This window comes from Crinia signifera, chromosome 19, assembly GCF_055691185.1.
Source record: "Crinia signifera chromosome 19, ASM5569118v1, whole genome shotgun sequence".
NCBI classification, from domain to species: domain Eukaryota; kingdom Metazoa; phylum Chordata; class Amphibia; order Anura; family Myobatrachidae; genus Crinia; species Crinia signifera.
Window position 1 is genome coordinate 65,348,242 of NC_139226.1, and position 25,203 is coordinate 65,373,444.

The window sequence follows — 25,203 nt, forward strand, 5'->3', positions numbered from 1 at the left end:
AATACATCTACCCCCTGGGTCCACAAGTTGTGAGGGATAGTGTGACTGATGTTTGGTTGTGTACATTTTGCTTCAAAAGGCAGTGGCTGGAATATTTGCATATCTTCTCATATCCACTGCATACAATACACAGCGGTGAGACGATTAGCGTCCATCTTTGAATCGGATGCATGGATCCATAAAGCTCACACTGCTTTATAAACACTCAAAAAATAGTTCTTTTAATGCTGGAGATAATAGTTTAAGAACTGGAGGAACCTACAGCGCTGTATAGTTTAACAGCTGTCATCTTTGGATATGATCTGACAATTCCAGAAAGGATTTGGCATGAGAATACAAAATGCTTGGTGTTCAGTAAAATAAATGTTTTGCTAAGGACACAATTTGCACCGATGTTACCGTAATGTACAATATGGCCACACAGAAAACTGTAAAAGTAATGCACTTACCATTCTCTGGACAGGGGAACTTGCAACTTAAAATGTAGGTAGAAATGTGACAAAAACATAGTCCACAGCTTATTCAATGCTTTAATTATTTTTGTTTGTTTTTTTGCCATCATGTCAGCCAAGGGACAATGTTGCATGCCATAAACTGACTCACCATTGCCAAGCACACAACAACACAAAAGGTGCCTCATCAATTACACTAATCACAAAGTAAGCCCCGAGCCCCGAGACTGGAAAATGACAACAACCACCACGATGGCAAAACATATTTTACCTGTCCCCCACTGTGATATTTATCTGGACAATTTCCAGTTAGAGCTGATGGTGATAGAAGCCCTTATGATTTACATAACAGTAGGACTGCCATGGGGTACAAATTGGTACCATATACCGCTCCTTGAAAGGAGAGACATATGTCATTAATAGTTATTATATTTAATAAATATTTATTTTATACCTCTAAAAATAAATAGGATAAAGAAAGCAATGGTAAGAAGTCATTGGGTATCCTGCCTTGCCTGGAGATGTGTTAATCAATGGTATTACCCACAATTATAATTCTTTGTCACAAATACATTTCAGCAACCCACAAAAAGTTTACATGTATGTAAATCAGTGTTCAAAGTCAATGATAAAACTCATACATACATCGTTATTGCTTACACAATCAAACATGTGATGGACATTTTAAAGACGTTTGCTTTGTGGCAGTTTAGACAAGAAACAAGCAAATCACTAATACCAGAAAAAAATTGGGCCCTTTGACATCAAAGACATGTTGGGGTTCTTTAAAGGCAATATAGGTACTGCCTTTAACCACATTATGGAAAATAACAATGTATTAAAACAATGCAAAGGAAACCACGATGGTCATGTAAAGTGGGGAGGCTTGGCAACACCAGTCACCTCTCTCTCATTCTCAGTTGGATTTGAGACATTGCTTTATCATTATTTAGACTTCTTTATGTTTTTATTTTCAAGATAAGTCCCTTTCAGCAGCAGTCCCATATAAATAGGGGTCCTTGCCCTGGTCTTGGATAAATTCTTCTTTTTTCTCCCACTCGGCTGGCCAGCCACCATTTGGGAAACTTGTGCTTTTGGTGGCACCATAACTTCCATAGCTACCATAGCCCTGAGGTTGATCCTCACTTTCGTCAGCAAGTTCATCTTCATGGATGAACCCACATTTCTCATCTGTGGTTTCCTCTGGTTCTGCCCATGGCTGCTTCTCTCCTGAAGCAAATAAGCCATAGAAAATGACCCCGCCATAGTGGACGAGGGCCGCAATAAGGAAGACGTACTGCCACTCCTCTCGACTCTAAAGGGGATAGAAAGTTCACATTAAAGACAGGATAAAAATGTTTGTTATATGTATATTATGCCAGGTGCTGTCTCAATGTATATTTATCTATTTCTAAGGGGAACATTTACTAAGATGGGCATTCTATTTCACATGGGGTGTTGCTATGGGCAACCAATCAGAATCTACCTATTTATTTAGCAGATTCTAGAATATAATAGATACGTGTAGTATCTGACTGGTTGCCCATGGCATCTAAAATAGAGCTCCCATATTTGTAAATGTCCCCCTAACAATTTTTGTTCCAAATTTTAGGCTCTAGGCCCTTTTGTAAATACATTACATTTGTTCTTTTCATTATTATTTTAGGAAACGTTATGATCTTTCAAAAAATCTTAATTAATGTAAAATGAAAAAAATGTAGAAAGAGCCATTTGATGGACAAAAGGATAATCACTAAAGCAAAGCAGTTGTGTTTGGAGACATCATATAATGTTGGCATGACCAGCATGGTTATTTCCGTTATTACAATTTACAGTACCTAACTATGATTTTGGTATTCTAAGATCCATACCTTGTGCTTTGTCATGGCACCTACAATCAGAGGGCATACCATGCCCGACAGGGTACCCACACCATTGGAAATACCCATGAGAATGCTGGCATATCGGGGTGCGATGTCTAAATGATTCACGTTAAAACCTTAAATATAAGTTGAAGAAAAACATTGTCACAAATATTGATATTTGCAAATGAATACATCAATCTATAATAAAATAACACTTTTGTTGGTAAGCTGCTCAATCAGAGGTGTGTCACTCAGGTGCCAAAAGGGAGGGGTAATTCTGTCTAGGAAAAAAACATGTTGTATCCCAATTGCACACTGAGTGAGAAAAATAACTACATGATAATCAGATAATACAGAGATCTTGGTTGCATATATCTGCAGATATAGGGCTAAGCCCCAGGCCGTACGTCAAGGCATCTCTGTCACTGGGGGGGTCCCTAATACTGGGTATGGGTCTGGGGTGTGGGCCCCCAACATGCCGACACAGGCTGACTACTCCCGGGCAGCACACAAATGCTCCAGGTTAGCACACCCTAACACTTTATTAATACTTATTTTTTTCCTATCACATTGTATATATTTTGTATTTTAATCACACCTTCACTTCCCTACATAGCACCTATGTGCTTCTTATTAACCCTACTAATTTTCATTGGTGTGCTGCCCTGGAGTACTCAGCCTGTGTCGGCATGTTGGGGGCTCACACCCCAGACCCATACCCAGTATTAGGGACCCCCAGTGACAGAGATGCCTTGACATACGGCCTGAGGGCTTAGTCCTATATCTGCAGATATATGCAACCAAGATCTCTGTATTATCTGTTTATCATGTAGTTATTTTTCTCACTCAGTGTGCAATTGGGATACAACATGTTTTTTTCCTATAATAAAATAAGTAAACCACAATGCTGTACAATCTTCCTGATTTTAAACTATGAAAAAAATGATATTATAATATCAGATATCTTCTGTAAGGATGAGTTTTTTAAGCACAATTCCTTCAGTGAAGTTCAATATAATTCTTGGTGATTTATGGAAATCCAACAGTACATGTTTTTATGCGCACTTCTATGGGAAGGGATGGGTTGGCCATAGGCCTCATAGGGTAAGATTCCTGGTGGGCTAACATATATAGTATGTGAGGCTTGTAGTTTTTGTTGACTTGTGTTAAGGTGAGCTCAGGGAGGACCAGTAGCGTAACTATAAATTTTGCTCCCCCCTGCCAAAAAGTTTGTTATTCCATCATTGCAGTACAGAAACTCTGCCATCCAATGATGCTGTCATGGCTACATATCATGTTATACCTTTGGTATGGCCCATGTGGGCTAACTTTAACAAAATTTTCCAGGGCCACTTTTTGTTCCCAATCCTCCCATGTCAATCTGGGTAGGTTGAAAATATGTGATGTTTCTGTGGCACTTTGCTGCATTATTACATTGCCCCTGGCATGATCATTTAAAAAAAATGCTAAGATGTATATAATTACCAATCTATTGCATTTCATGATTGAACTTTACAAGATAACAAATAGAATGTTATTTATACAGAAACATAATTTTATGAAAATTGGGTTCACAACCACACCACTTATATTGCAATTGCATCTGCTGTGTGGTGTAGTGGTGATATAGATATAGTCAGGGCCGGATTAACAATGGGCCTGATGGAGCTATAGCTCCAAATAGGCCAATTTTGTAGATGAGGGCTGGTGCTTTCCAATGAGCCCAGCACTGCGTCTCTAGCCCCCCGGGAACCGGAGATACCACCAGCCAAAGCTGGAACGTTTTACCCAAAGGATAACATGGGACCCACTAATTCGAACCCCCACCCGGTTGCAAAGGCTGCCAATTCCCCCATTGGCATCACAGAAGCTCAAGGTTGATCTCAGTCGAACCCAAGTCACTGGGTCTTCAATCTGATACCAGGCTGGTCCATATGGGTTCATTGGTTCCAGAGATATTGCGGGTAAATCGATTTTTTTCATTTCTGAAATGTAATTTCATGGCTGTTGATGTTGTTTGAGGGCAGATTTCTCTGGAACCAAATTGCACAGTTTCACAGGACCAAAATCATTCAAATCCCACTCAAAAGTTCTTCTACTGGTCTCATGTAAATGGGTCAGTTGGTTCCGAAGATATAGCTGGTTGGTTAAAGGGGGGGTTCTCTCCCCCTCACACCAGAAAATGCAGGGACCAGGCTGGTGTAAAAGGGGCCAACCCGGGATTGTCCCTACCTGATCCTGGGTCCATATTCCCGGGTAATTCCCTGCATTTTCTGGTGTGAAAGGGGTATTATTTCACATAGCTTGGACCTGCAGTGCTCTGAATACAGCCAGGCAGTCTCCCTCTCTCTGTCCGGCTGTCCATGGCTGTCATTTCTGCCTGGCAGCTGTCCGACAGGTACCACGAGCATGCATTCCCCTTTGACAATGAGGAATAGGGGGAGATTCTCTAAGAATCTCCGCCCCCTTCGCCGCCCATCGCATTTATAATTATCGCATATGTTCTGCTGCTGCGCCGGGCTCTCCTCCTCCCTGTACCCGGAAGAGGATCAGTGCAGGGAGGAGGTCACAGGTCCGGGCAGCACAGCTCTGTGCTGCCCGGACACAGGTGAGGGGGCGATGCGGGGGTCCATGCGGGGTGGCGGTGGGATGTGGTAGAAGGCCATTGGCTTCTATGGGGCATCGCCAGATTTTTCTGCCGATGCCCCCCGTCGCGTTAACCCGGCGGGGGATGCTTACAGCATCCCAAAATGCGGTAAATACCCCGATAACGGGGTTTTTACTGCATTTTTAGCTTAGAGAATCTCCCCCATAACGTGAATTGTGACTCAATCCTTTTGCCATAGTGTGAATTTTGGCTCATTCCATGTGGCATAATGTGTAAGAGGCAAGTACAGTATAAGGGGGTTACTATTGTGTTGCATGATTTGTATAAGGGGTATATGGTGTGGTAAACTTAGGTGACCACATAAAAAGTGCTGAAATGTTGTCTACCAAGTTTTGGCTTTCAGTATTTTCTTTATGACTCGAGTGCCATCTCACCCCACAAGTATCTTAGGACATCGGTGCACTTTTGGAGGGCACCCGCCAATATATTTCCCTGCATTTTTCCTATGCCAGCCCCCATCCTTTTCCAGGCATATATAATTAGTTGAAAGTATTTACACAAATAGAGACACACCCATGAGCGGGTCACCCAACCAGAACACTGGTCACGCCCCCCACATTATTAGGTGCTAGCCACAACCCCTATTATTGCACATAATAGGCCCTCAATCATTTTCAGCTCCAGGCCCATTTATACCTTAATCCGGCACTGGATATAGTTGTACGGTTATGTATTGTCATAAGCAGGTTTACGTGATTTCATTTCAAGTCTCACCTGATATAGCAAAGCCGCTGAATCCCACAGCCAAAACAAGAAAGGAGATAGCCACTCCTCGGGTGTGTGAGTAGCCCACCACTAGAAGAAGAGTTGCCTCCATGCCAAAACCTTTGAAAAAAACACACAAATGTGACTATACAGAGATAACACATAACAAAATTTCTTTTGTGCTGTTTTATGAATGCAGATATGTATCTATATTTGTCATTTTGTGCTTATAAGATGAAAAACAAAGACTGCAGAGAACACAATAATTCATGCTTTTTAGGATCCACAATACTTCTAATACTTTTACTATGTCTACTTTTATTTTGCTTCAACTGCCTTTCAAAGGAACCTTATAGTTCAATTTAGAGTTTTTGTATTCAACTAGTTACTATGGGGGAAATTTACTAAGAAGGGAGTTCTATTTCAGATGGGATGTTGCTATGGGAAACCAATCAGATACGATCTATTATTTTCTAGAAGGTGCTAAATAAATAAGAAGTAGACTAATTGGTTTCCCATAGCAACATCCCATGTGAAATAGAACTCCCTTCTTAGTAAATTTTCCTCTTAGTATCTATACTTCTAAGCTCTTTGTGTCGTGTGGCTGCTGTAGCCAGGGCCGGCGCCACCACTAGGCAGCTTTAGGCATTTGCCTAGGGCGCCGGCCACTGGAGGGCAGCATGGGAGCACCCCCCCCCCCCACTTGGAGCCATGTGAGCGGTGCCCAAACCCAAACCAAACACCCCCCCCCCCCAGACTCAGCAGCATTGTTCCCTCCCCCGGACTCTGCAGCAGCTGCCGCTTCAAGTTCCCCTCCCCCTCTACTCAGGCGGCGGCGGCCCCATCCCCCCCCCCCCCCCCGAACTCGTCAGCATTGTTCTTCCCTCCCCCCCGGATTCTGCGCTCTGCGGCGGCGGCCGTCGCTTCAAGCTCCCCCCCTCTACTCGGCAACGGAGGCTCCCTCCCCTCTGCTCGGCAGCAGCGACTGCATCCCCTCCCCCGGACTCAGTGGCAAATCCCCCCCCCTGGATGCCGCATCAGCCCCCGCCGTGAGCAGGTAATCTGCCCTGGCTGTAGCAAGCCACATTGATGGTGCCATGTGAGTGTTTCCATGATGACATTATTATTATAATTTTATTTATAAGGCGCCACAAGTGTTTCGCAGCGCCGTACAAAGGAACAGTACAGGGAGACAAAACTTGGCATAACATTGAATAAATAACAAAAATAGAGTACAAATAAAGAGCACCACAGTTCAATACACATTACAGCTTAAATATAAGTAGTGAGGACTCAATCAACATACAACTAGAGGCTTGAGGCCAATGATGGAGATGGGTATGCAGACGAAGATGGTCACTGAGTGTTGGAGTATAGGAGAGCTGTGAGTGACATGTGAAGAGAAGAGGGCTTTGACAACAGGAGGGAAGAGGGCCCTGCTCGGAGGAGTTTACAATCTAATAGGAAGGGGAGACCTACAGATTACAAAAGGTGCAAGCAAGTGGGTGGTGGCTAGATAGCACCTCTTGTAACCTTTGTAAATAGCTCTATGGGGGCATTATGTGTATGGCTTCATGGGGACATTGAGGGTTATGCTGGTTGATTCACAAGGCTTGCGAGTCCACCAGACAGATCCCTGCGATTGCTGGTCCGCCCCCCCTGCACGCCACGTTCGTATGCACGGGCTGCGAATGGATGTTTAACATAAACATCCATTTGCAGGCTGTGGGGAAACAATCACACACCCATATCGTCGACGGTCGCTGACCATTGAATGATGTGGAAGGCCCATCTAAGGTTACTCTCAGGTAACCTTAGATCTGCGTGGACATTCGGCATGAAGTGTGCGGGCAGCTGACATCCTGTGATATCAGTTGCCCTCACCCAGCGCCCACGTCACCAGGTGATTTTGATGGCAATGCCCAGCATTTTCATGGGAACCGCCATGAAACGCTGGGCCCACAGTCTTGGGTGCATGCACCCGGCGAACAGTCTGTTCGTTATGGCCACATGCACACAGCATATGTACATGCACAGAAATGCGGCTGCGCATGCGCATATGCCAAACATTTGTCTCTATGGGGGGAATTATGTATATGGAAGTATGGCTTACTGCACATTCTGTCCCTATTTTGAGTATGGAGGGCATCAATTCCCTTTCTGGCACAGGCACCAAAATGTATATTTTGATCAAGTTCAATACATTCAATCCATTTTACTTTTTTTTGTTTTACTAACAAATGTGGAAATGTTGATATTCTTTTAAGGTTAAATGCATTCTTCCCTTGCACAAATGCGTCATATAATTTCCGGGGTGAGCCGTATAGTTCCTGGGGAGCTGCCCGTTTTATTAGTTAGTTTAAAAGTCTTTCTCTTTTTTGTTTTAACTGCAGGATTCCTCCATGTGTGGTGTATAATTCCATGTGTGCCACTATGTGTGCTGTATCAGTCCAGGGCTGCCGCCATCTGTGTTGTATAATTCCATGTGTGCCGCCATTGTGCTGTATCAGGTCAGGGGTGCCACCAACTGTACCATATAATTCCTGGGGCAAACCAAATCCTCTGTATACTTCATGGGGTGCTCCAAATATGCTGTATCAGTCTAGGGGGGGATGCTAAGTGTACAGTGTCAGTCCAGGGGTGATGCTAAATGTGCTATATCAGTCCAGGGGTGATGCTTCAGTGTGTTGGATCAGTCTAGAGATGCTGCTAAGTGTGCTATATCAGTCCAGGGGTGCTACTAACTGTGCTGTGTCAGTCTAGTGTTTGTGCAGCCCATTTGTGTCGCTGTGCATAGTCCTTTATTTACCTCGGTGCAACCTATTGGCCTAAAAACATACAAAATTGTGAGGTATTTAAGTAAGAATAGACTGGAAATTAGTTGCGTAGGAACAAAAAAACACCCAAATTCTGCAATTTTATCAGATATTAGAGTGCTGAGGGCTGCATAAGCCAGAGGCCATATAAGAGCCCTGACTTAGGGTCATAGAAAGTTCAGCATAGAAAAAACTTAGGCTAGACTGTTCTGCCTGGATACAAGCTGGTGATCAGGCAGGGACCTATCAGAGGGTTAAGGGGAGTAGCCAGGGATAGGTTATATAAGTCAGGTGATCATGTGACCTCCTCCTTCTTTTACCATTTTGAAGTGCTGGAGCTCCTGCGCGGATCTGGTAAGAGATTTATTTTCTGTCAGCTTTATCCTGATTCATTAGCATGCCTCGTCCGAGACGCTCTGCCCCCCCTCCCCGCCGCCTGGTGGACGCGGCCCGGCCATTATCTGCAGCCGGGTACCGCCGTCCTCGGGTTAGGGTGATAGGGGTCCAGGGTGTTCCTGCACCCTCCGGGTCCCCCGTGGGGAGCCCGGCGCGAGGGCATAGTCTGGCTGTATTGAGCCAGTCACCTCCGGTGAGCGTGGCCAGCGCTGCACCGGAGGATACACTAGCGGCCACCTCTGCGGGTGAGCCGCTTGCAGTCGTCTGCGGTGCGGGCCGGTCCTATCCAGGGCCCTCGGCGGGAGTTGATAGGCTTCCACTACCTCAGGTCGCTGCGGCGTTGGAAGCGTGGCCTGAGGCCTTCGTTTCGGCGCCGGAGGTTCCCCCTGTCGCTCTGGTGACAGGCGGGGCTCCGGCAGTGTCACAGGCCTCAGCACCGGCTGGCGCTAGGCCTGTGATTCCGGGGCGGGGTGGGGGAGGGCTGCTGATGGTGTCGCAGGCCTTGGCGCCGGCTGGCGCGGGGCCTGTGACATCGGTGCGTGCGGCAGAGGGGTCTCCGGGTCAACATCAGGCCCCGGCGTCGGGGACGCGGGGCCGGCGTCATCAAGGCAGGACCCGGGGCTCCGGACAGGTCTCATCGCAGGTAATCAGGCCGCGGCGTCTGGGACGCGCGGCCTGGCAGCATAATGACAAGCAATGTGTTGGGGGCTTCTCCCCTGGCGGGGATTGAGCATGCGGGGTCTGCCACTGGGGGAGTCGGTTTTGGTGCCTCGCTAGGAGGTAGGGGGAAGGGGTGAGTGAGGTGCTTGGTGGCCCTGCCTCCCATAGCTTTCTGGGTACAGGATTTGCAGCGAGCGACTTGGGAAGTGTCCCAGTGGGTGCTGCAGCAGCAACAGCTGCTGGTTTGGTTAACATGGGTCATAGGCCCCCGGTTAGCGCTGGGGTGGGTGGGAGTAACCTGCTGCCCTCAAACTTAGGGGTTAAGCCCATGGGCAGCCAGAGTTTACCCATGGGCAGCTCAGATAGGGGAGTGGGGATCAACTCACTTTGGAATCCGTTGGGCTTCTCAGCAGGGCTGCCCACTGGCCTGGGGGTGTCAGGGCAGGTAGTATATTTAAGGAGCACCTTGGCAACGTCTGTCCATTTGCAGCCCCCCCCCCCCTTGGGGGGCATCCCATGGTATTGTGGGGTGGAGGTATGTCCACCCCTTCTTGGCAGGGTTCCCATTCGGTGTCAATGGCACAGGGTCCTCCCACGGTGGGTTTTCCTGGGCAGTGGGCGTCTCCGGGTTCCCCGTATTTTGAAGCACCTGTGGGTGGGGGTTATGGGGCCTGGCCGCAGGTTACACATTGGAGACACCAGGCGGCTTTGGGAGTGGCGCCGCAGTATACTGCTGGCTTTCAGGGTGTCCACACCAGTCAGCCACTTCTGTGGTCCGCGGGTGCGCAGGTTCACAGCCCGCACAGTTCAGTGGGTTGCAGATGGGATCAGAGTTTTCCCCCTGCGGGACCCTGGCCCTCTCAAAGGGGTCCGGGAGTGTCATTGCCTCATGTTGGTATTAATGCTTTGGGGTCACAGAGTGGTTTTTTGCCGTTGGGGGTTCCCCCGTTGCTTAGGGGCCCTCCACCCAGTGCCTCCGTGTCAGCCCCACCTCCCCCACCATTGGCCTCTCCGGTGGGGTCGGGAGGAAGGGGTAGTTTGTTGTTTTCTCCCCCCCTCCCATTGTGTGTTCACAGGATACGAGTGTACAGGCATCGACGGTGGTTTCCAGGTGAAGAAGTCGGGAGGTCAGAGAGGAGTCGAGGACGGCAGCGGGACAACGACAGCTGGTTCCAGGTTGGCCGTTGCGGCCGATGAAGTTTCGGGGACATCTGGTGCTGGTGAGTGTGCAGTTCCTTATTCCTCCTGTGATTCGTCTGATAGCGATAGCACTAGCGTGGGTTCGGATTCCCCGCGTCGCCGGCGTAAGCTGGCTAGGCTCATTGCGCGTCATGTAGCGAAGGCAACAACTAAGGACAAGGTCGCTGTTTCTGCTCCGCCTCCTCCGGACCCCCCTTTGTTTACCGAAATGGTGCATTGTGCGAATACTGCGTTGACTAGGGGTCTCCGTAAGAGGATGAGGGAGAAGATTAAGAAGGGGAAATACGTTGACATGTTCACCCTTACGGAGGACATGAGACAGGCCTTTGATAAGGCGAAGAAGGCCGATGGCATTGGGGAAAATGCCTTTAGGAATTTCCATCAGTGGTTGAGGGGTTTATTGGTCTTTGCAGCCTGCTATGCGGAGACCAGGCCTGCCGAGTATCCTAACGTGGTGAAATATTTGTTTTTGGCGCATGAGATGTACCAAAAAACAGGGTTACTCCTGGAGGAATTACGACGAAAGGTTTCGTCGGAAGCAGGATGGGAATGCTGTTTTGACCATGGGGTTTAAGGACGTAGAGGTCTGGCTGGGGGTCACACAGCAGACCAAGCCCCCGGGGAAGGGTTTGGGGAAGAAAGCGCCTGTGGCGGCGTCTCCAGCCACCAAGGTATCGGGTAAGGGTAAATGCTTCGCATTTAATGATGGTAAGTGTAGTAGGGGGGCGAGCTGTCGTTTTCGTCACTCCTGCAGAGTCCGTGGTGGCCAATCACCCAGCAAAGGACTGCACCGCAGCTCCAGCTGGCAAAACAGCCGACGCCGGGGAGTCCGGGGGAAGTCACAAGTAAGGCTTTTCGCCGGTGGTGGTTTCCAAGCTGGGGGAGTGGCTCAGGGGGTACCCTGATTCTGCAGTGTCTCGTTCTTTGTTTGAAGGTTTCAGTTCAGGTTTTCGGGTGCCCATTAAGGGCATGGTTTACGTTGTGGCTTCAAGGAATTTGAGGTCCGCAGTAGCGCACGCAGGGGGGGTTTCTGAGTACCCAGAAACCCCCCTAGGAGTCTAAGGGCCATAGGCTGAAAGCTGAGGGTCCCCTCTTTTCATGGGTACAAGAATTTTAAAAATCGGCCGTTGGGAACCGGAGATATCTGACTTCAAAACAGTGGCCCCCATCCAAGCCTGTTAATTGCTCTTCCCAGTCAGATATTTCAGGTTCTGTCTGACTAAAGGTGCCCATACACTAGTAAGATTTATCTTCAGATCTGGCTGGTTGGAACAAAAACCTTGTTATTTGTGAGTGACAGTTTGTCAGTTTTCCAGCATTTCCAAGCAAATAGTCAACTGTCATTTGCTCTCATCCATAACCATGTTTTTGTTCCAACCAGCCAGATCTGAAGATAAATCTGCGTGTGTATGGCCACCTTTAGAGTTTTTCTGAGGGTATATTCCAAAAGCTGGGACTCTCCCCCTTTGATAGAAGCTTGTCTCTACTTTTCCCAGAACCAGAGATATCAGCCTTCCAGCAGCTGGTTACTGCTCCAGCTCCACACAACTAGTATGTAGTTTTATATACTCGTTGGTGGATTGCTCTGCCTCCTGAACTCTGTTCCCCTAGTCCCCAATGGCATTTGGTAGGTGGGATTCTCTAGTTTTAAATTCCATTAAAATCTAAGAAATCTATTTCTGGGAACTGGAGATATCTGCAGTCAAGCAAGCTGTCCTCCCACCAGAAAATTATGAATAATAAACCCACTCCACTATACACCCTCCTCTGCATAGTAAACATCCTCTACCACCCAGGAAGTTATGTATCAGGGCCCCTTCATTCAGCCCAATGCCCCCTTCTCCCACCACATCTCCCTCCATCTGTGCAGTAAAGGGGTAATTAGTGGAAATTACTGATCCAGGCCCTACATGCTGAGCGGTTGATATACTACCCCCTACCACCCGCGGGACATCAAAGCTTCCCCCACCCCTACCACTGGAGGATCGGTAGGGGCCCCAACACATTGCTATGCCCAGGGGTCTACACTGCTGTTATGTATATATATATATATATATATATATATATATATATATATATATATGTGTATATATTATTATTATTATTATTATTATTTATATACATTTGGTCTATCTATAATACTTTAACTGACCCCGCATATACTGGGTCACCTAAGTGTCCATCTCCGTGCTTTGCTCCGCCCCTCTGGAAACCCCCTTCTGAAAATCCTGCGTTTGCCACTGGTCCGCTAGGGATTTCCCTCAAATTGTTAGGGCGAAAGTTTATGCGGAAATCAGCTTGGGGCGTATGTGTGGCCCTTACAGTGTTCCTCCTATTCAGGGATTGTGTATTTCCCCGGTGGGGGTGGTTCCCAAGAGCACCCCGGGAATATTTAGATTAATACAGCATCTTTCTCACCCCCATGGTGGCTCAGTTAATGATGCAATACCGGAGGAGCTCTGCAGGGTGAGGTATCAGCTGTTTGAGTAGGCTCTTTGTTTGGTTCAGGATTGTGGGCGGAATGCATTAATGGCGAAAGTGGATATCGAATCAGTTTTTTAGGTTGCTCCCGATACACCCTGATTCTTTGCGGTTTCTGGGTTTTAAATTAGGCTGGGAGTTCTTCGTTGATAGGTGTTGCCCATGGGCTGTGCAGTGTTCTGCGCTTATTTTGAGAAGCTCAGCTCTTTTCTTCACTGGTGCATTCTGGGAGCCTCGGGGTGTCAAGGTATTGCACACAATCTAGATGATTTCCTGTTTTGTTGGTCCCGAAGGTAGTTCAGTTTGTAAAAGGTTGTTAGAGACCACGGAACAGGTTCTATGGGCGTTGGGGGTCCCTATTGTAGAGGGTAAGACCGAGGGCCCCACCCATTGCCTGTGTTATCTGGATATTGGAATTGATACGAAGGCAGGTTGCTGCCGTTTTCAGCTGTTAAGGTGCATAAGTGGTTGGGCCTTATAGATGATTGTTTGGACAAAAGGAGAGTGCGGTTAAAGCAAGTTCAGTCTTTGCTTGGGTGCTTCAATTTTGCATGTAGGGTGATGCCAATGGGGCGAGCCTTTTGCAGGAAGATGGAACGGGCTACCACTGGGGTTGCCAGGCAGCATCCTTCAGTGTACCTATCCAGGGAGATCAGGGATGATTTGCGAACTTGGTCTTCATTTTTGGAATCATTTAACAGGGTCGTGTTTTGGCCAGCTCCTCCATGCTTTAACAGTGCATTGTAGCTTTTCACCGACGCTTCTGGCAGCGTGGGTTTTGGGGCAATTTTTGGTCTGGAATGGTGTGCTGAGGGGTGACCTGCCTCATGGGTTGACAGGGGTTTCGCTAGGAACTTGCTGTTTTTGGAGTTGTTCCCGATTGTGGTGGCCCTGGAGTTGTGGGCTCAGGAGCTAGCAGACAAGCAGGTGGTTTTAGGTGTGATAACATGGGTGTTGTGCACACCATCAACAATCAGAGGACTTCGTGCCCGCTAGCCTTGTGGTTACTTAGGCATCCGGTCTTGCAGTGTTTGCGTTTTAATGTAGTTTTCTCAGCTTGTCACGTTCCTGGCATTGATAACAAGATTGCGGATGCTCTGTCCCGTCTTCAGTGGGTTAGGTTTTGGGAGTTGGTGCCGGCTGCAGCGCCGGTAGGTTTACCTTGCCCACCTTATATCTGGCAGATTATCGAGTCGGTATAGTGGGTTTGGGTAGGAGTGCTTTGGCTCCTTCTACGCAGAAGGCTTATGATGCGGCTTGGAGGGATTGGCAGGCCTTTCTATGTAGGTATTGTCTGCTGCCCTTGCGGGTATTGTTTTCATTCATGTATGAGAGGTCAGGAAGACCCCACCCGGTCCTTAGTTTTGAATGGTTGGGCGAAGGCGGTTCCGGTTGGTAAGGATTCACAGCGGCCTATAGAGCTACCTTTAGTAAGGTCAAGGTCTTGGGGGAAGTCTGCGAGTCCAATTTTGAAGTCTTGCTGTTTCGCACGGCTTTTGTTGTGGCATTCTTTGTAGCTTTTTGGGTCAGCGAGCTAGTGGCCAAGAACAAGAAGGAGGGTAAGTCTTTTTGCTTTTCAGTAATGTTCAGTTGCGCTGCGGCAGTGCACTTTGCAGGATAGCTAGGTCCAAGACAGATCATGTAGGAAAGGGTAGATGGGTTGCTTTGCAAGGTCAAAGCGAGGCGGCGATTTGCCCAGTCCAACTGGCGCAGCCTTATTTGGAGATTCGCCCAGTGGGAGTTGGGGGTCAGTTTTTGTTGTATGAAGATAAGCCTGCGCTTTCTAAGTTTCAATTTGCAGCTGGGTTAAAGCATTTGTTTAAGTGCATTGGGGCTCCCACCCCAAGAGTATGGTACCCATTCCTTTCGGATTGGTTCGGTTACACAGGCGGCGGCAGCTGGGTTGTCCCCAGGGGCGATCCAGGCGCTAGGCCGGTGAAAGTCTGATTCGTATAAAGTTATGTTAGATTGGATAAATTGTAGTTGCGCCTATTGCGCCAACCCTAAAACGAAGTTTACTCCTGGTTTTTGAACGAAAGCGTTCAGGAATCGTGGGTGTGAAGGTTGCTTTTACTTTTTCCTCCACGGGGGCCTAAATTCAATTGGCAAAACAAGGTCCACGGGAGGTTTTTTAAGTTTTCTCCTTCACATGGGTTGATTATTTAAGTTTGTGTGTTTTTAAGTTACTGTCGGTAGGGATTCTCCTTTTTTCAGTTTCAATGGAATCCTCGGGACAGATGTGGCTCATTGGCCATTCTTTTATTTACTGGGCAGGGAGGCACCCGATGGGGAGGAGGTCACATGACTATTCAGGACATTAGGACAGTTAGGTGGATAGGTGTAGAGGCATGCGCGGGGGAGAGTTTTTTGAGTGAGCTCTTCAGGCATGAGAGGAATTGGGGTCATCCCCAGTGGTTGGTCATCCACCTGGGTGGCAACGACACGGGGATGGTCAAGGGCATAGACTTGATTTTGAGTATCAAGTCGGATTTGGTGGCTGTGCGGGCTCATTGGCCCGGTGCGAGGATAGTTTGGTCCGAACTTATTCCTCTGTTCCATTGGCGAGGTGCTGTCCGGACCTCAGCTATTGAGAAGGCACGGAAAAGGTTGCATATTTCCCCTGCGGGAAACTGCATTTTTCTTGAGGACATCTTCCGTTTGTGGGCTTGAGTAGTTGGGGTGTTCTTTCCCAGATAGTTATATTTTTCTTTGGGGATGGCGGCGGCGGTTTGTTAACCTTGTTGTGGCGGGAAGTCGCTACCAGCCAGCGGTCAAAGAGGGGCACAAGCGGTCATCGTGGGGCACCACCCCTTTCGTAGGACGGCGGGTGGTCCTTCCCATGCGGGTGGACAGGGGGCGTTCCCCTGCGGGACCGTCCGCTAAGGGCTAAGCCAGGTTAGGGGGTGGTGGGACCCGCATGATGCAGGTTGTGCCGTTAGGAGGCGGTGTTGAACCCCTCCTACAGTTCTGTTTTACGTACATCAAGTTGACTGGGCTGGCGTGTTGGTAGCGGCTTAGTCTTTGCCATCCTCCAACCTGTAGCTTAAAGTTAGGGACTCAATATCCAAATTTAAACTCCAAATTTACTAGGCTAGTTTACAAGGTCTTCAATAAATATTCCTCTTGACCTTTTAAAGTAACTCTTGGAGTCCGTGTGGTTATTTCTTGTCAGTGTGAGTTATTTGGTGTCGTCTCATTTATTTTAGATAAGGTTTTTCTTAATAAACAATGTATACTGTAGGTATTTAAGTTATGGGCTGCTTAGAGTGGCTGAGGGCTGCATAAGCCAGAGGCCATATAAGAGCCCTGACTTAGGGTCATAGAAAGTTCAGCATAGAAAAAACTTAGGCTAGACTGTTCTGCCTGGATACAAGCTGGTGATCAGGCAGGGACCTATCAGAGGGTTAAGGGGAGTAGCCAGGGATAGGTTATATAAGTCAGGTGATCATGTGACCTCCTTCTTTTACCATTTTGAAGCCCTCCCTCCCACCCTATTATCAGGCTCACTGGTGGGATGGTTATCCCTAGGAGTGGCTTGGCGGTTTTTGCAGAGGTGGTCTCTGCAAAATTTTATTTTTGTGGCTTTCCAGCCAGTATGGCGGGAAGTCGCTACCAGCCAGCGGTCAAAGAGGGGCACAAGCGGTCATCGTGGGGCACCACCCCTTTCGTAGGACGGCGGGTGGTCCTTCCCATGCGGGTGGACAGGGGGCGTTCCCCTGCGGGACCGTCCGCTAATGGCTCAGCCAGGTTAGGGGGTGGTGGGACCCGCACGATGCAGGTTGTGCCGTTAGGAGGCGGTGGTGAACCCATCCTACAGTTCTGTTTTACGTACATCAAGTTGACTGGGCTGGCGTGTTGGTAGCGGCTTAGTCTTTGCCATCCTCCAACCTGTAGCTTAAAGTTAGGGACTCAATATCCAAATTTAAATTCCAAATTTACTAGGCTAGTTTACAAGGTCTTCAATAAATATTCCTCTTGACCTTTTAAAGTAACTCTTGGAGTCCGTGTGGTTATTTCTTGTCAGTGTGAGTTATTTGGTGTCGTCTCATTTATTTTAGATAAGGTTTTTCTTAATAAACAATGTACAGGTATTTAAGTTATGCAGGGCCGGTGCAAGGATTCTAGACACCCTAGGCAAAGCACCACAACACCGCCCCTGCTCCCCCCAATACCCTCCACCCAGCCACTCGCATACATAATTGACTTCTTTAAATATTATATTGATTTTGTATTTGTATGAACAAATATAAAAAGAATAACTCCATAAAATGTGATAACAATAACATTACCATTGAAAGACCTCCATGTAATACTAAGAGCATTTTAATAGCCAGACAAAATGTAGGGCATTTATGTGAACGCCAGTCAATAAGGAGACATACGCTATTGGGCAGGCACTCAGTCACAAGGTGGTCAATCATCATGATATGATGATGGGCAGAGCGGGCAACAGAAATCTTGGTACCCAGCATGCTGATATTTCAACGCACAGTTCCTAGTGCATGGAGCTAGCACATATTGGTGCATTATTCAGTTGTACAGTACACAAAAAACACAGAATGTGATGGCAGATAAGAACCACTTGGCCCATCTAGTCTGCCCTGAACACATGTATATGCACACACTTGCACATAATATATTTTGACTGTGGGAGGGCCCAGGAGTACCATGAAGCCCACCAAGCTACAAAGCCCTACCTACCCTGGTGTGCATCCGTGTATCAAAATGTGCAAGGAATGAAACACCCACTGTAAGTGTGTACCGATGCTGCAATCATGCTTTAGACTTCACCATTGGTCGCACCATTGAAATTTGCATAAGCCATATACTAAGAGCAGATCATGTATTGTGCAATGTGAGCAACTCATCGTCTTTGTTTACTATGGCTTCCAGCAACATGCCCGTGTCACCCCAATAGCATGCAAATACTATGCTACATCTGCACCTGATTAGCCAAAACCCTGTAACTACCCAGGACAAAAAATATATAATTTGTCCCAATAAGAAAAGCAAAAACATAGGGGAAAATAAACAACATATTGGCCCCTACAAGACAATTTATAGAAATAAATAAAACACTAGATAGATAGATATTGCCCCACAGGCCCTTAAAAGACAAGAAAAAAAGGTACTTGTGAGTTATCTGGGCGTCCGATTTTGTTAGTAGATCGCATGCGATATCGCATGCGATATCGCATGCGATTTGCGATTTGCATGCGATTTAGCATGCGATTTCCATAAGATTTGCTATTCATTTCATTACCCCACTATCCCCAAAGTGTGTCTATCAACGTGAACCCGAAGCGTGGCGAGCGCAGCGAGCCCGCGAGGGGCGGCGGTACGCGTCCTCCGACCTTTTCATGCCCTACTATCCACTAGGGCGTGGAGTGAGAATAGAATAGTGTGGCGAGCGCAGCGAGCCACCGAGCCCGAAGCGTGGCGAGCGGACGCGGACACCTTCACAGGTATCCGCGTGCCCTTGCGGGCTTCACAGGTGTCCGCGTCCCCTCGCGGGGCTCGCTGCGCTCGCCACGCTTCGGGCTCGGTGGCTCGCTGCGCTCGCCACACTATTCTATTCTCACTCCACGCCCTAGTGGATAGTAGGGCATGAAAAGGTCGGAGGACGCGTACCGCCGCCCCTCGCGGGCTCGCTGCGCTCGCCACGCTTCGTGTTCACGTTGATAGACACACTTTGGGGATAGTGGGGTAATGAAATGAATAGCAAATCTTATGCAAATCGCATGCTAAATCGCATGTAAATCGTATGTAAATCGCAAATCGTATCCGATATCGTATGCGATATCGTATGCGATATCGCATGCAAATCGCATGCAAATCGTAAGTACAAAATCGGACGCCCGGATAACTCACAAGTACCGAAAAAAAATACACTATCATAATACAAAAAAATCATCACAGAGCCTGGCATATAATGTTGTAGTGACCTCGATATACAGGGTGATTCAAAAGTCGCAGTACACCCTTTTGTTTCAAAAACCTACTCCCAATTATACTCCAATCAGGTACAGGACTATTATTTATAAGGGAGTCACAGTAATTACATCATAGAACTCTCTTACCAGAACTCTGGTCACATAGTGATACTCTTCATAAAGTAATAATATTAATGCATTAAAAAGTAAAAAAAAAAAAACAAGCAAAAAAATATATATACACACACACACACACACACACACACACACACACACACACACACACACACACACACACATAGCTGTTGTATATAAGAAACAGTTATACATAGTTATATACAGTATTTATATATTATACACACACATGCACAACACACACACACACACATATATCTCATTGCTATTATACATTACAAACAGTTATGCATACTTGTCATGATTGATACTGCATCATTGCAATGGTACTGTAGCTAGCTGTTAGGTGTACAGACATTAGTCTAAAACACACAGGAAGGCACACACTGACACTAGTAGTGATTGCATCACTCTCACCTGATTGATTCAGAAAAGGGAGTTGAAGGATGAGGAAACGAAAGGACTGAAGCTGTGAGGAGGAAGGAGGGGCAGAGAGCCCACCCCCCTCCCCGTTTTGCCGGGCTGAGGAGCCAGGACTCGAGTCGAGGAGAGGAGAGAGGCACTGTGCTGTCTGCTCCATACTACTGCTCTCTGTGCTGGCCGGCACTTGCAATAGAGAGTGTGTGGCCCTTGTGCAGATATCAGTGGCCAGTCCAGGTGGTCTCCCTCCCTCCCCGAACAGGCTGTGAATTGATTGCTTGAGAGTGACTTCTGAGCTCACTGCTGGTGCAGTAGGGGGTGCCGACCCTTTGTAAACGGCTTCTAGTGATCGTGTTCATATTGCAATCATAAAAGAGAGGAGGGGGAGAGAGAGAATATGCGGGTGCACTTTCAGGTTGTAAATTTTAAAATCATGCTGCTGTGTGATGGGGAGGGGGGTGGGGTGTAAGGCTTGGTTTGTGGTGAGAGAATAATTATGCGGGCGCTATTGTGAAGGGAGAGATTGCAGAGGGAGGAGCTGGCAGTGGGAGGGCAGCGGGTTTAACACTGCTCCACGCACGGGCGGGATGCAGGCAGAGGGGGGGCGTATGTCTCACCTGCTCCCTGCTGGTACGAACTCCTGTGTGCCATACTTGGCAGCTGCTGCTGCTTTCTTCTTCCGGCTCTCCTGCAGCTAATTACCGCCCTCTAGTGGCCGGCGCCCTAGGCAAATGCCTAATGCTGCCTAGTGGTGGCGCCGGCCCTGAAGTTATGGGTTGCTTATAATAAAAAAAAAAAAATACAGATCCAATACACAAAACCCAAACATGAAGGGTGATGTTTCAAAACACATTCAGATCCAAAACACGGCCAGAGGTCCAGACCCAAAACCAAAAACACAAAACACTAAGGGCGGGATTCTCTAAAATCCGCAGCCCAGTATCGCCGGCATTTGCATTTCTAATGACCGCATATTCTCTAAAATATGCGGTCATTAACGCAAGGGACAGCTCTTGCGGTAAGAGCTGTCCCTTGCGATGCGGCGCCGTTGCTGGACTTCCGGGTCTATGACCCGGGAGTCCGTCTGCGCATGCGCAGACCGACACTCCGGCCGCGGGGCATGCTGGGAGGGATACGTGACGGATCCCTCATACAGCGCTGCGGTAAGAAGCCCATAGGCTTCTGAAGGGGATCGCCAGCTTTTTCTGGCGATTCCCTCCGCAGCGCTGACACTGTGAAGGGGGGTTAGAGAATACAGAAATGCGGTAAAAACCCCGATAACGGGGTTTTTACCGCATTTCTGTGATAGAGAATCTCGCCCTAAAAATGTCCGGTGCACATCCCTACTGTGCTTATAATATTATATCTGTAGAAGAAATAAAGATTGTGAAATGTTTGATTAACAATTATGTGGCAATTGTCCATATTTTCATCTTTGTTTGGTTATATGGATATATACTGTCCCTGCCAGCGGTACCACAGATGTAAGGAGCAGAGTTATATATAAATACAGTAGTTCCAAGAACAAAGGAAGCAGCACTCCACCAGGTTTTTGATTTGTAGAGTGTAAATGGTTGATTGTAATTTGTTCCCAGACATTACCAGATTTTCATTCCAACCAGCCAGATTGGAAAAAATCATCGTATAGTCTGTATCTAGGTCAGGCATTCCCAACGACGGTCCTCAAGGCACACCAACAGTGCAGGTTTTAGTGATATCCATTTTTCAGCACAGATGGTTTAATCAGAATCACTCAGGTACTAATTAATTCACCTGTGCTCCAGCCTGTATATCACTAAAACCTGCAATGTTGGTGTGCCTTGTGGACCGTGGTTGGGAATGCCTGATCTAGGTTAAGGGTGAGATTCCTACCTGGTGTTCTATACCTTTATAACACAATTAACCTGCCATAATTTGTGGCTTCTGTCTGTGGGGGTTTTCTAAGTCCTGAAAGACATATATTTTTACTCAAGTGTCTCTAAAATATATCTATAACCTTGTTACAGTGATTAAAGGGCTTTATCATCCCTTATGGGGCTTTTACACCTGCAAGCTTCTGCAAGAATCAAGGGGTGTGGATCGTTTTATCGACCTAACCATGGTTAGGTTGACAGTCATTAGGTCGACACCGTTGGGTGGGAAGGTCGACAGGTTCTAGGTTGACATGGGTGAAGGTCGACAGGTGTCTAGGTTGACATGGGACAAGGTCGACATGGGTTTAGGTCGACATATGCGGTAGGTCGACAGGTCGTTAGGTCGACATGGGGTTTTTCACAGTTTTTTTACCCGACTGTCGACACAGTCGACATGGACACAATTGGAAGTCAAACGCAGCCGCTCGCAATGCTTCGGGCACGGTGCCTCGCTGCGTTCGGCACACTATTTTATTCTCACACTACGCCCTAGTGGATGGTAGGGCATGAAATACCGCCTGTCAGCACGTCGGCTCAAAAAACAGTGAAAAAAACCCATGTCGACCTAACGATCTGTCGACCTAACACATGTCGACCTAACACATATGTTGACCTAAACCAATGTCAACCTTGCCCCATGTCGACCTAGACACCTGTCTACTTTCACCCATGTCGACCTAGAACCCTGTTGACCTTCCCACCTGTCGACCTAATGACTGTCGACCTAAGTGCTGTCGACAATACGACATTAAATACGTATTAAATAATGCACCCATTTATTATTAGGAACCCTACAGTATGTAACCACCCCATGTGATCTGATCCCTTTGCTTTGTACAGCCCTGTGTCTCCCCAAAAAGTGTATATACCTGAACTCAGATCATTTATGAACATTTACACTGCTTGGTCAGACCCGGCAGTGTAAATTCCATTGCTATTAATTGGCGACAAAAAATATTATATATATAAATACAATATTCATCAGAAAAAATTTCATGTGCAGAATGATTTACGTTTTTCTGAACAATTGCAAGGGAAAAACAGTGAATTACATTCCCTTTACAAGCAAATAAATATTTTATAGTATAGCTAAGGCTCACCCCTACATATTCATAAACAAAAAATTAATTTAGTGAAGATCAAGAAATGGCCATAATATCATGTTCAATTAGAAAGTAGGCAACTAATTATTGTTGTGTTGTTTAACTTGCTCTGGGCTGATCAAATCTGATGGTTGCTATTGGTTATTGATAAGTTATACTTTCAGCCATCTTGGTACTGTAAATCATTCAGATTGCCTCCTGAGAGTTGCCTGCTGGGAGTTGACTTACCACCGCAGTTCATCATTTTTCGGACATTGGTAGTAGACATGATTCTCTTGGCGCGCAGAAAGTCAGCTATCTGGCCTCCAATAGGGACTATGATTGTCATAACCAAATGAGGTAATGCAGAGATGAGTCCAACCTGAAATACAGTTAGCATTAGGTGATAATAATAATGTTGTACTTGATTTAACTTGATTTAAGATGTAACTTTTTTTACAAATACGTCTAGAGTAATTGCCTAATAAATTAGTTATTTCCCTTTTTCTGAGAATGGTAAGAGCAAATCAAACTTTTGACCTGTGTTTTATAATTGCAATGTAGCAATCAACCATCCCTCGAGTACCACCAACTGTAAAATGCAAATCTCACAGCTAACCTATCATGTCCATAGTTAAGTATAAAAGCTTTAGCACATAATTTCAATCAGTTTAAACAGTTCTATAAGAAAGTAAGTTTTGGCAGTTCAAACGAAACGTTTACAACTCCAAAAACATTTACTCCAATGCACATATTACACTGTGACATATGCCATACCTATAGACGGTGCAGGGTATGCAACTGCTATGGGGCCTGGTCTCTGGGGGGGGGGGGGGGGGGGGGCTCGTATTGTGTGTGTTATTTTGGTACTTGTTTCCTAGCACAGCCACAATCGCGGGCATCGTGTACCTTAAAGTTTGAAACCAGGTCCATTTAGCCGTCAAAGGCTAAATCGCGGCCATTAACATTAACATGGCCCCAGACGCGACCGACGAGATGCCCGCGATTTCCCCATAGGCTTCAATGTTAAAATAATTTTTAACATTGAAATCGGGAGCATCGCGTCGGTCTTGTGCCATTATAATGGCACAAGATGAGATGGACTTGATTAAGTCCATCTCACATAGGAAACAATGTGAAATGGGCCAATATGACCCATTTCACATTGTATATGGCCCCGTCGTCACCCCACGATTGACGCGAACCCGAAGCGTGGCGAGCGCAGCGGTGCGCGTCCTCCGACCTTTTCATTCCCCTACTATCCACGTCGGCGTGGAGTTGAGAATATAAAGTGTGGTGAGCGCAGCGAGCCACCGAGCCCGAAGAGTGGCAAGCGCACGCGTATACCTGTGAAGTAAAACGCGTCCGCTCGCCACGCTTCGGGCTCGGTGGCTCGCTGCGCTCGCCACACTTTATATTCTCAGCTCCACGCCGACGTGGATAGTAGGGGAATGAAAAGGTCGGAGGACGCGCACCACCGCCGCTCGCCACGCTTCGGGTTCACGTCAATCGTGGGGTGGCGTTGAGGGTGTAAAATTGGGGGTGTAGGGAATATTTTACATTGACTGTAATGTAGAATCGGGTCCCAGGGACCCTATTCACATTTCATTCAATTAAAAAATCTCGTCGATCGCGTCGGTCGCATCGCATGCGATTTGGTCGAAATGTACAGATATATTTGCAACAAAAAGTCGGGCTGGCCAGCCTAAGAATTGATTGGATGTCCATGTCTTTTATTTAAATTGTATTTTATTTTCATTATTACATGTGTAATGTATTGTGTGTGTTTTAAAAAAATATACTAATTGCTTTGCCCACCACTTAGGTGTGTGATTATTATTAATTAATGATAATTAATAAAAACATATATTTTTTATCAGAAATCCAGTGTTACATTTGCGCTCTTTAAATATTTTCTTGATATTTCCTTGATAATTCTATCTTTCTTTGGGGATTGCAGATACTCCCCACTTAAGAGCTGCAGGTGTCACACTTTCTATTTGATCAAGAAATTGTATTGGTTACTGTGCGCCCGATTTTGAGTCTCCTGTTCACCAGTGCCAGATTAAGGTCTAAATGGACCTGGAGCTGAAAATTATCAAGGGCCTATTATGCGCAATAATAGGGGTTGTGGCCAGCACCTAATAATGTGGGGGCCGAGACCACTGTTCTGTTTGGGTGGTCTGCTCATGGATGTGTCTCTATTTGTGTAATTACTTTTAACTAATTATATATGCCTGGAAAAGGCAGGGGGCTGGCATAGGAAAAATGCAAGGAGATATATTGGCGGGTGCCCTCCAAAGGTGCACCCGCAGCATGCCAATGTCCTAAGATACTTGCGGGGTAAGGCGGCACTCCAGACATAAAAAAAATACTGAAAGCCGAAACTTGGTAGATAACATTTCAGCATCTTTTATGTGGTCACCTAAGTTTACCACACCATATACCCCTTATACAAATCATGCAACACAATAGTA

The 25,203-nt window shown here is 46.8% G+C and overlaps 1 protein-coding gene across 1 annotated transcript in view; it reads right to left on the reverse strand.

Annotated features, from left to right (window-relative positions):
* Window positions 1–512: 512 nt before the first annotated feature.
* The window catches only part of SLC17A7 (solute carrier family 17 member 7), a 164,844-nt gene continuing 140,153 nt past the window's right edge, over window positions 513–25,203 (reverse strand). Inside the window, exons 9-12 of the mRNA XM_083162706.1 lie at window positions 22,976–23,108; window positions 5,700–5,810; window positions 2,324–2,451; window positions 513–1,767 (exon numbers count right to left, since the gene is read on the reverse strand). Coding sequence (XP_083018832.1) covers window positions 1,426–1,767; window positions 2,324–2,451; window positions 5,700–5,810; window positions 22,976–23,108 — 714 coding nt within the window. The 3' untranslated portion in view covers window positions 513–1,425. The remainder of the gene's footprint in view (window positions 1,768–2,323; window positions 2,452–5,699; window positions 5,811–22,975; window positions 23,109–25,203) is intronic.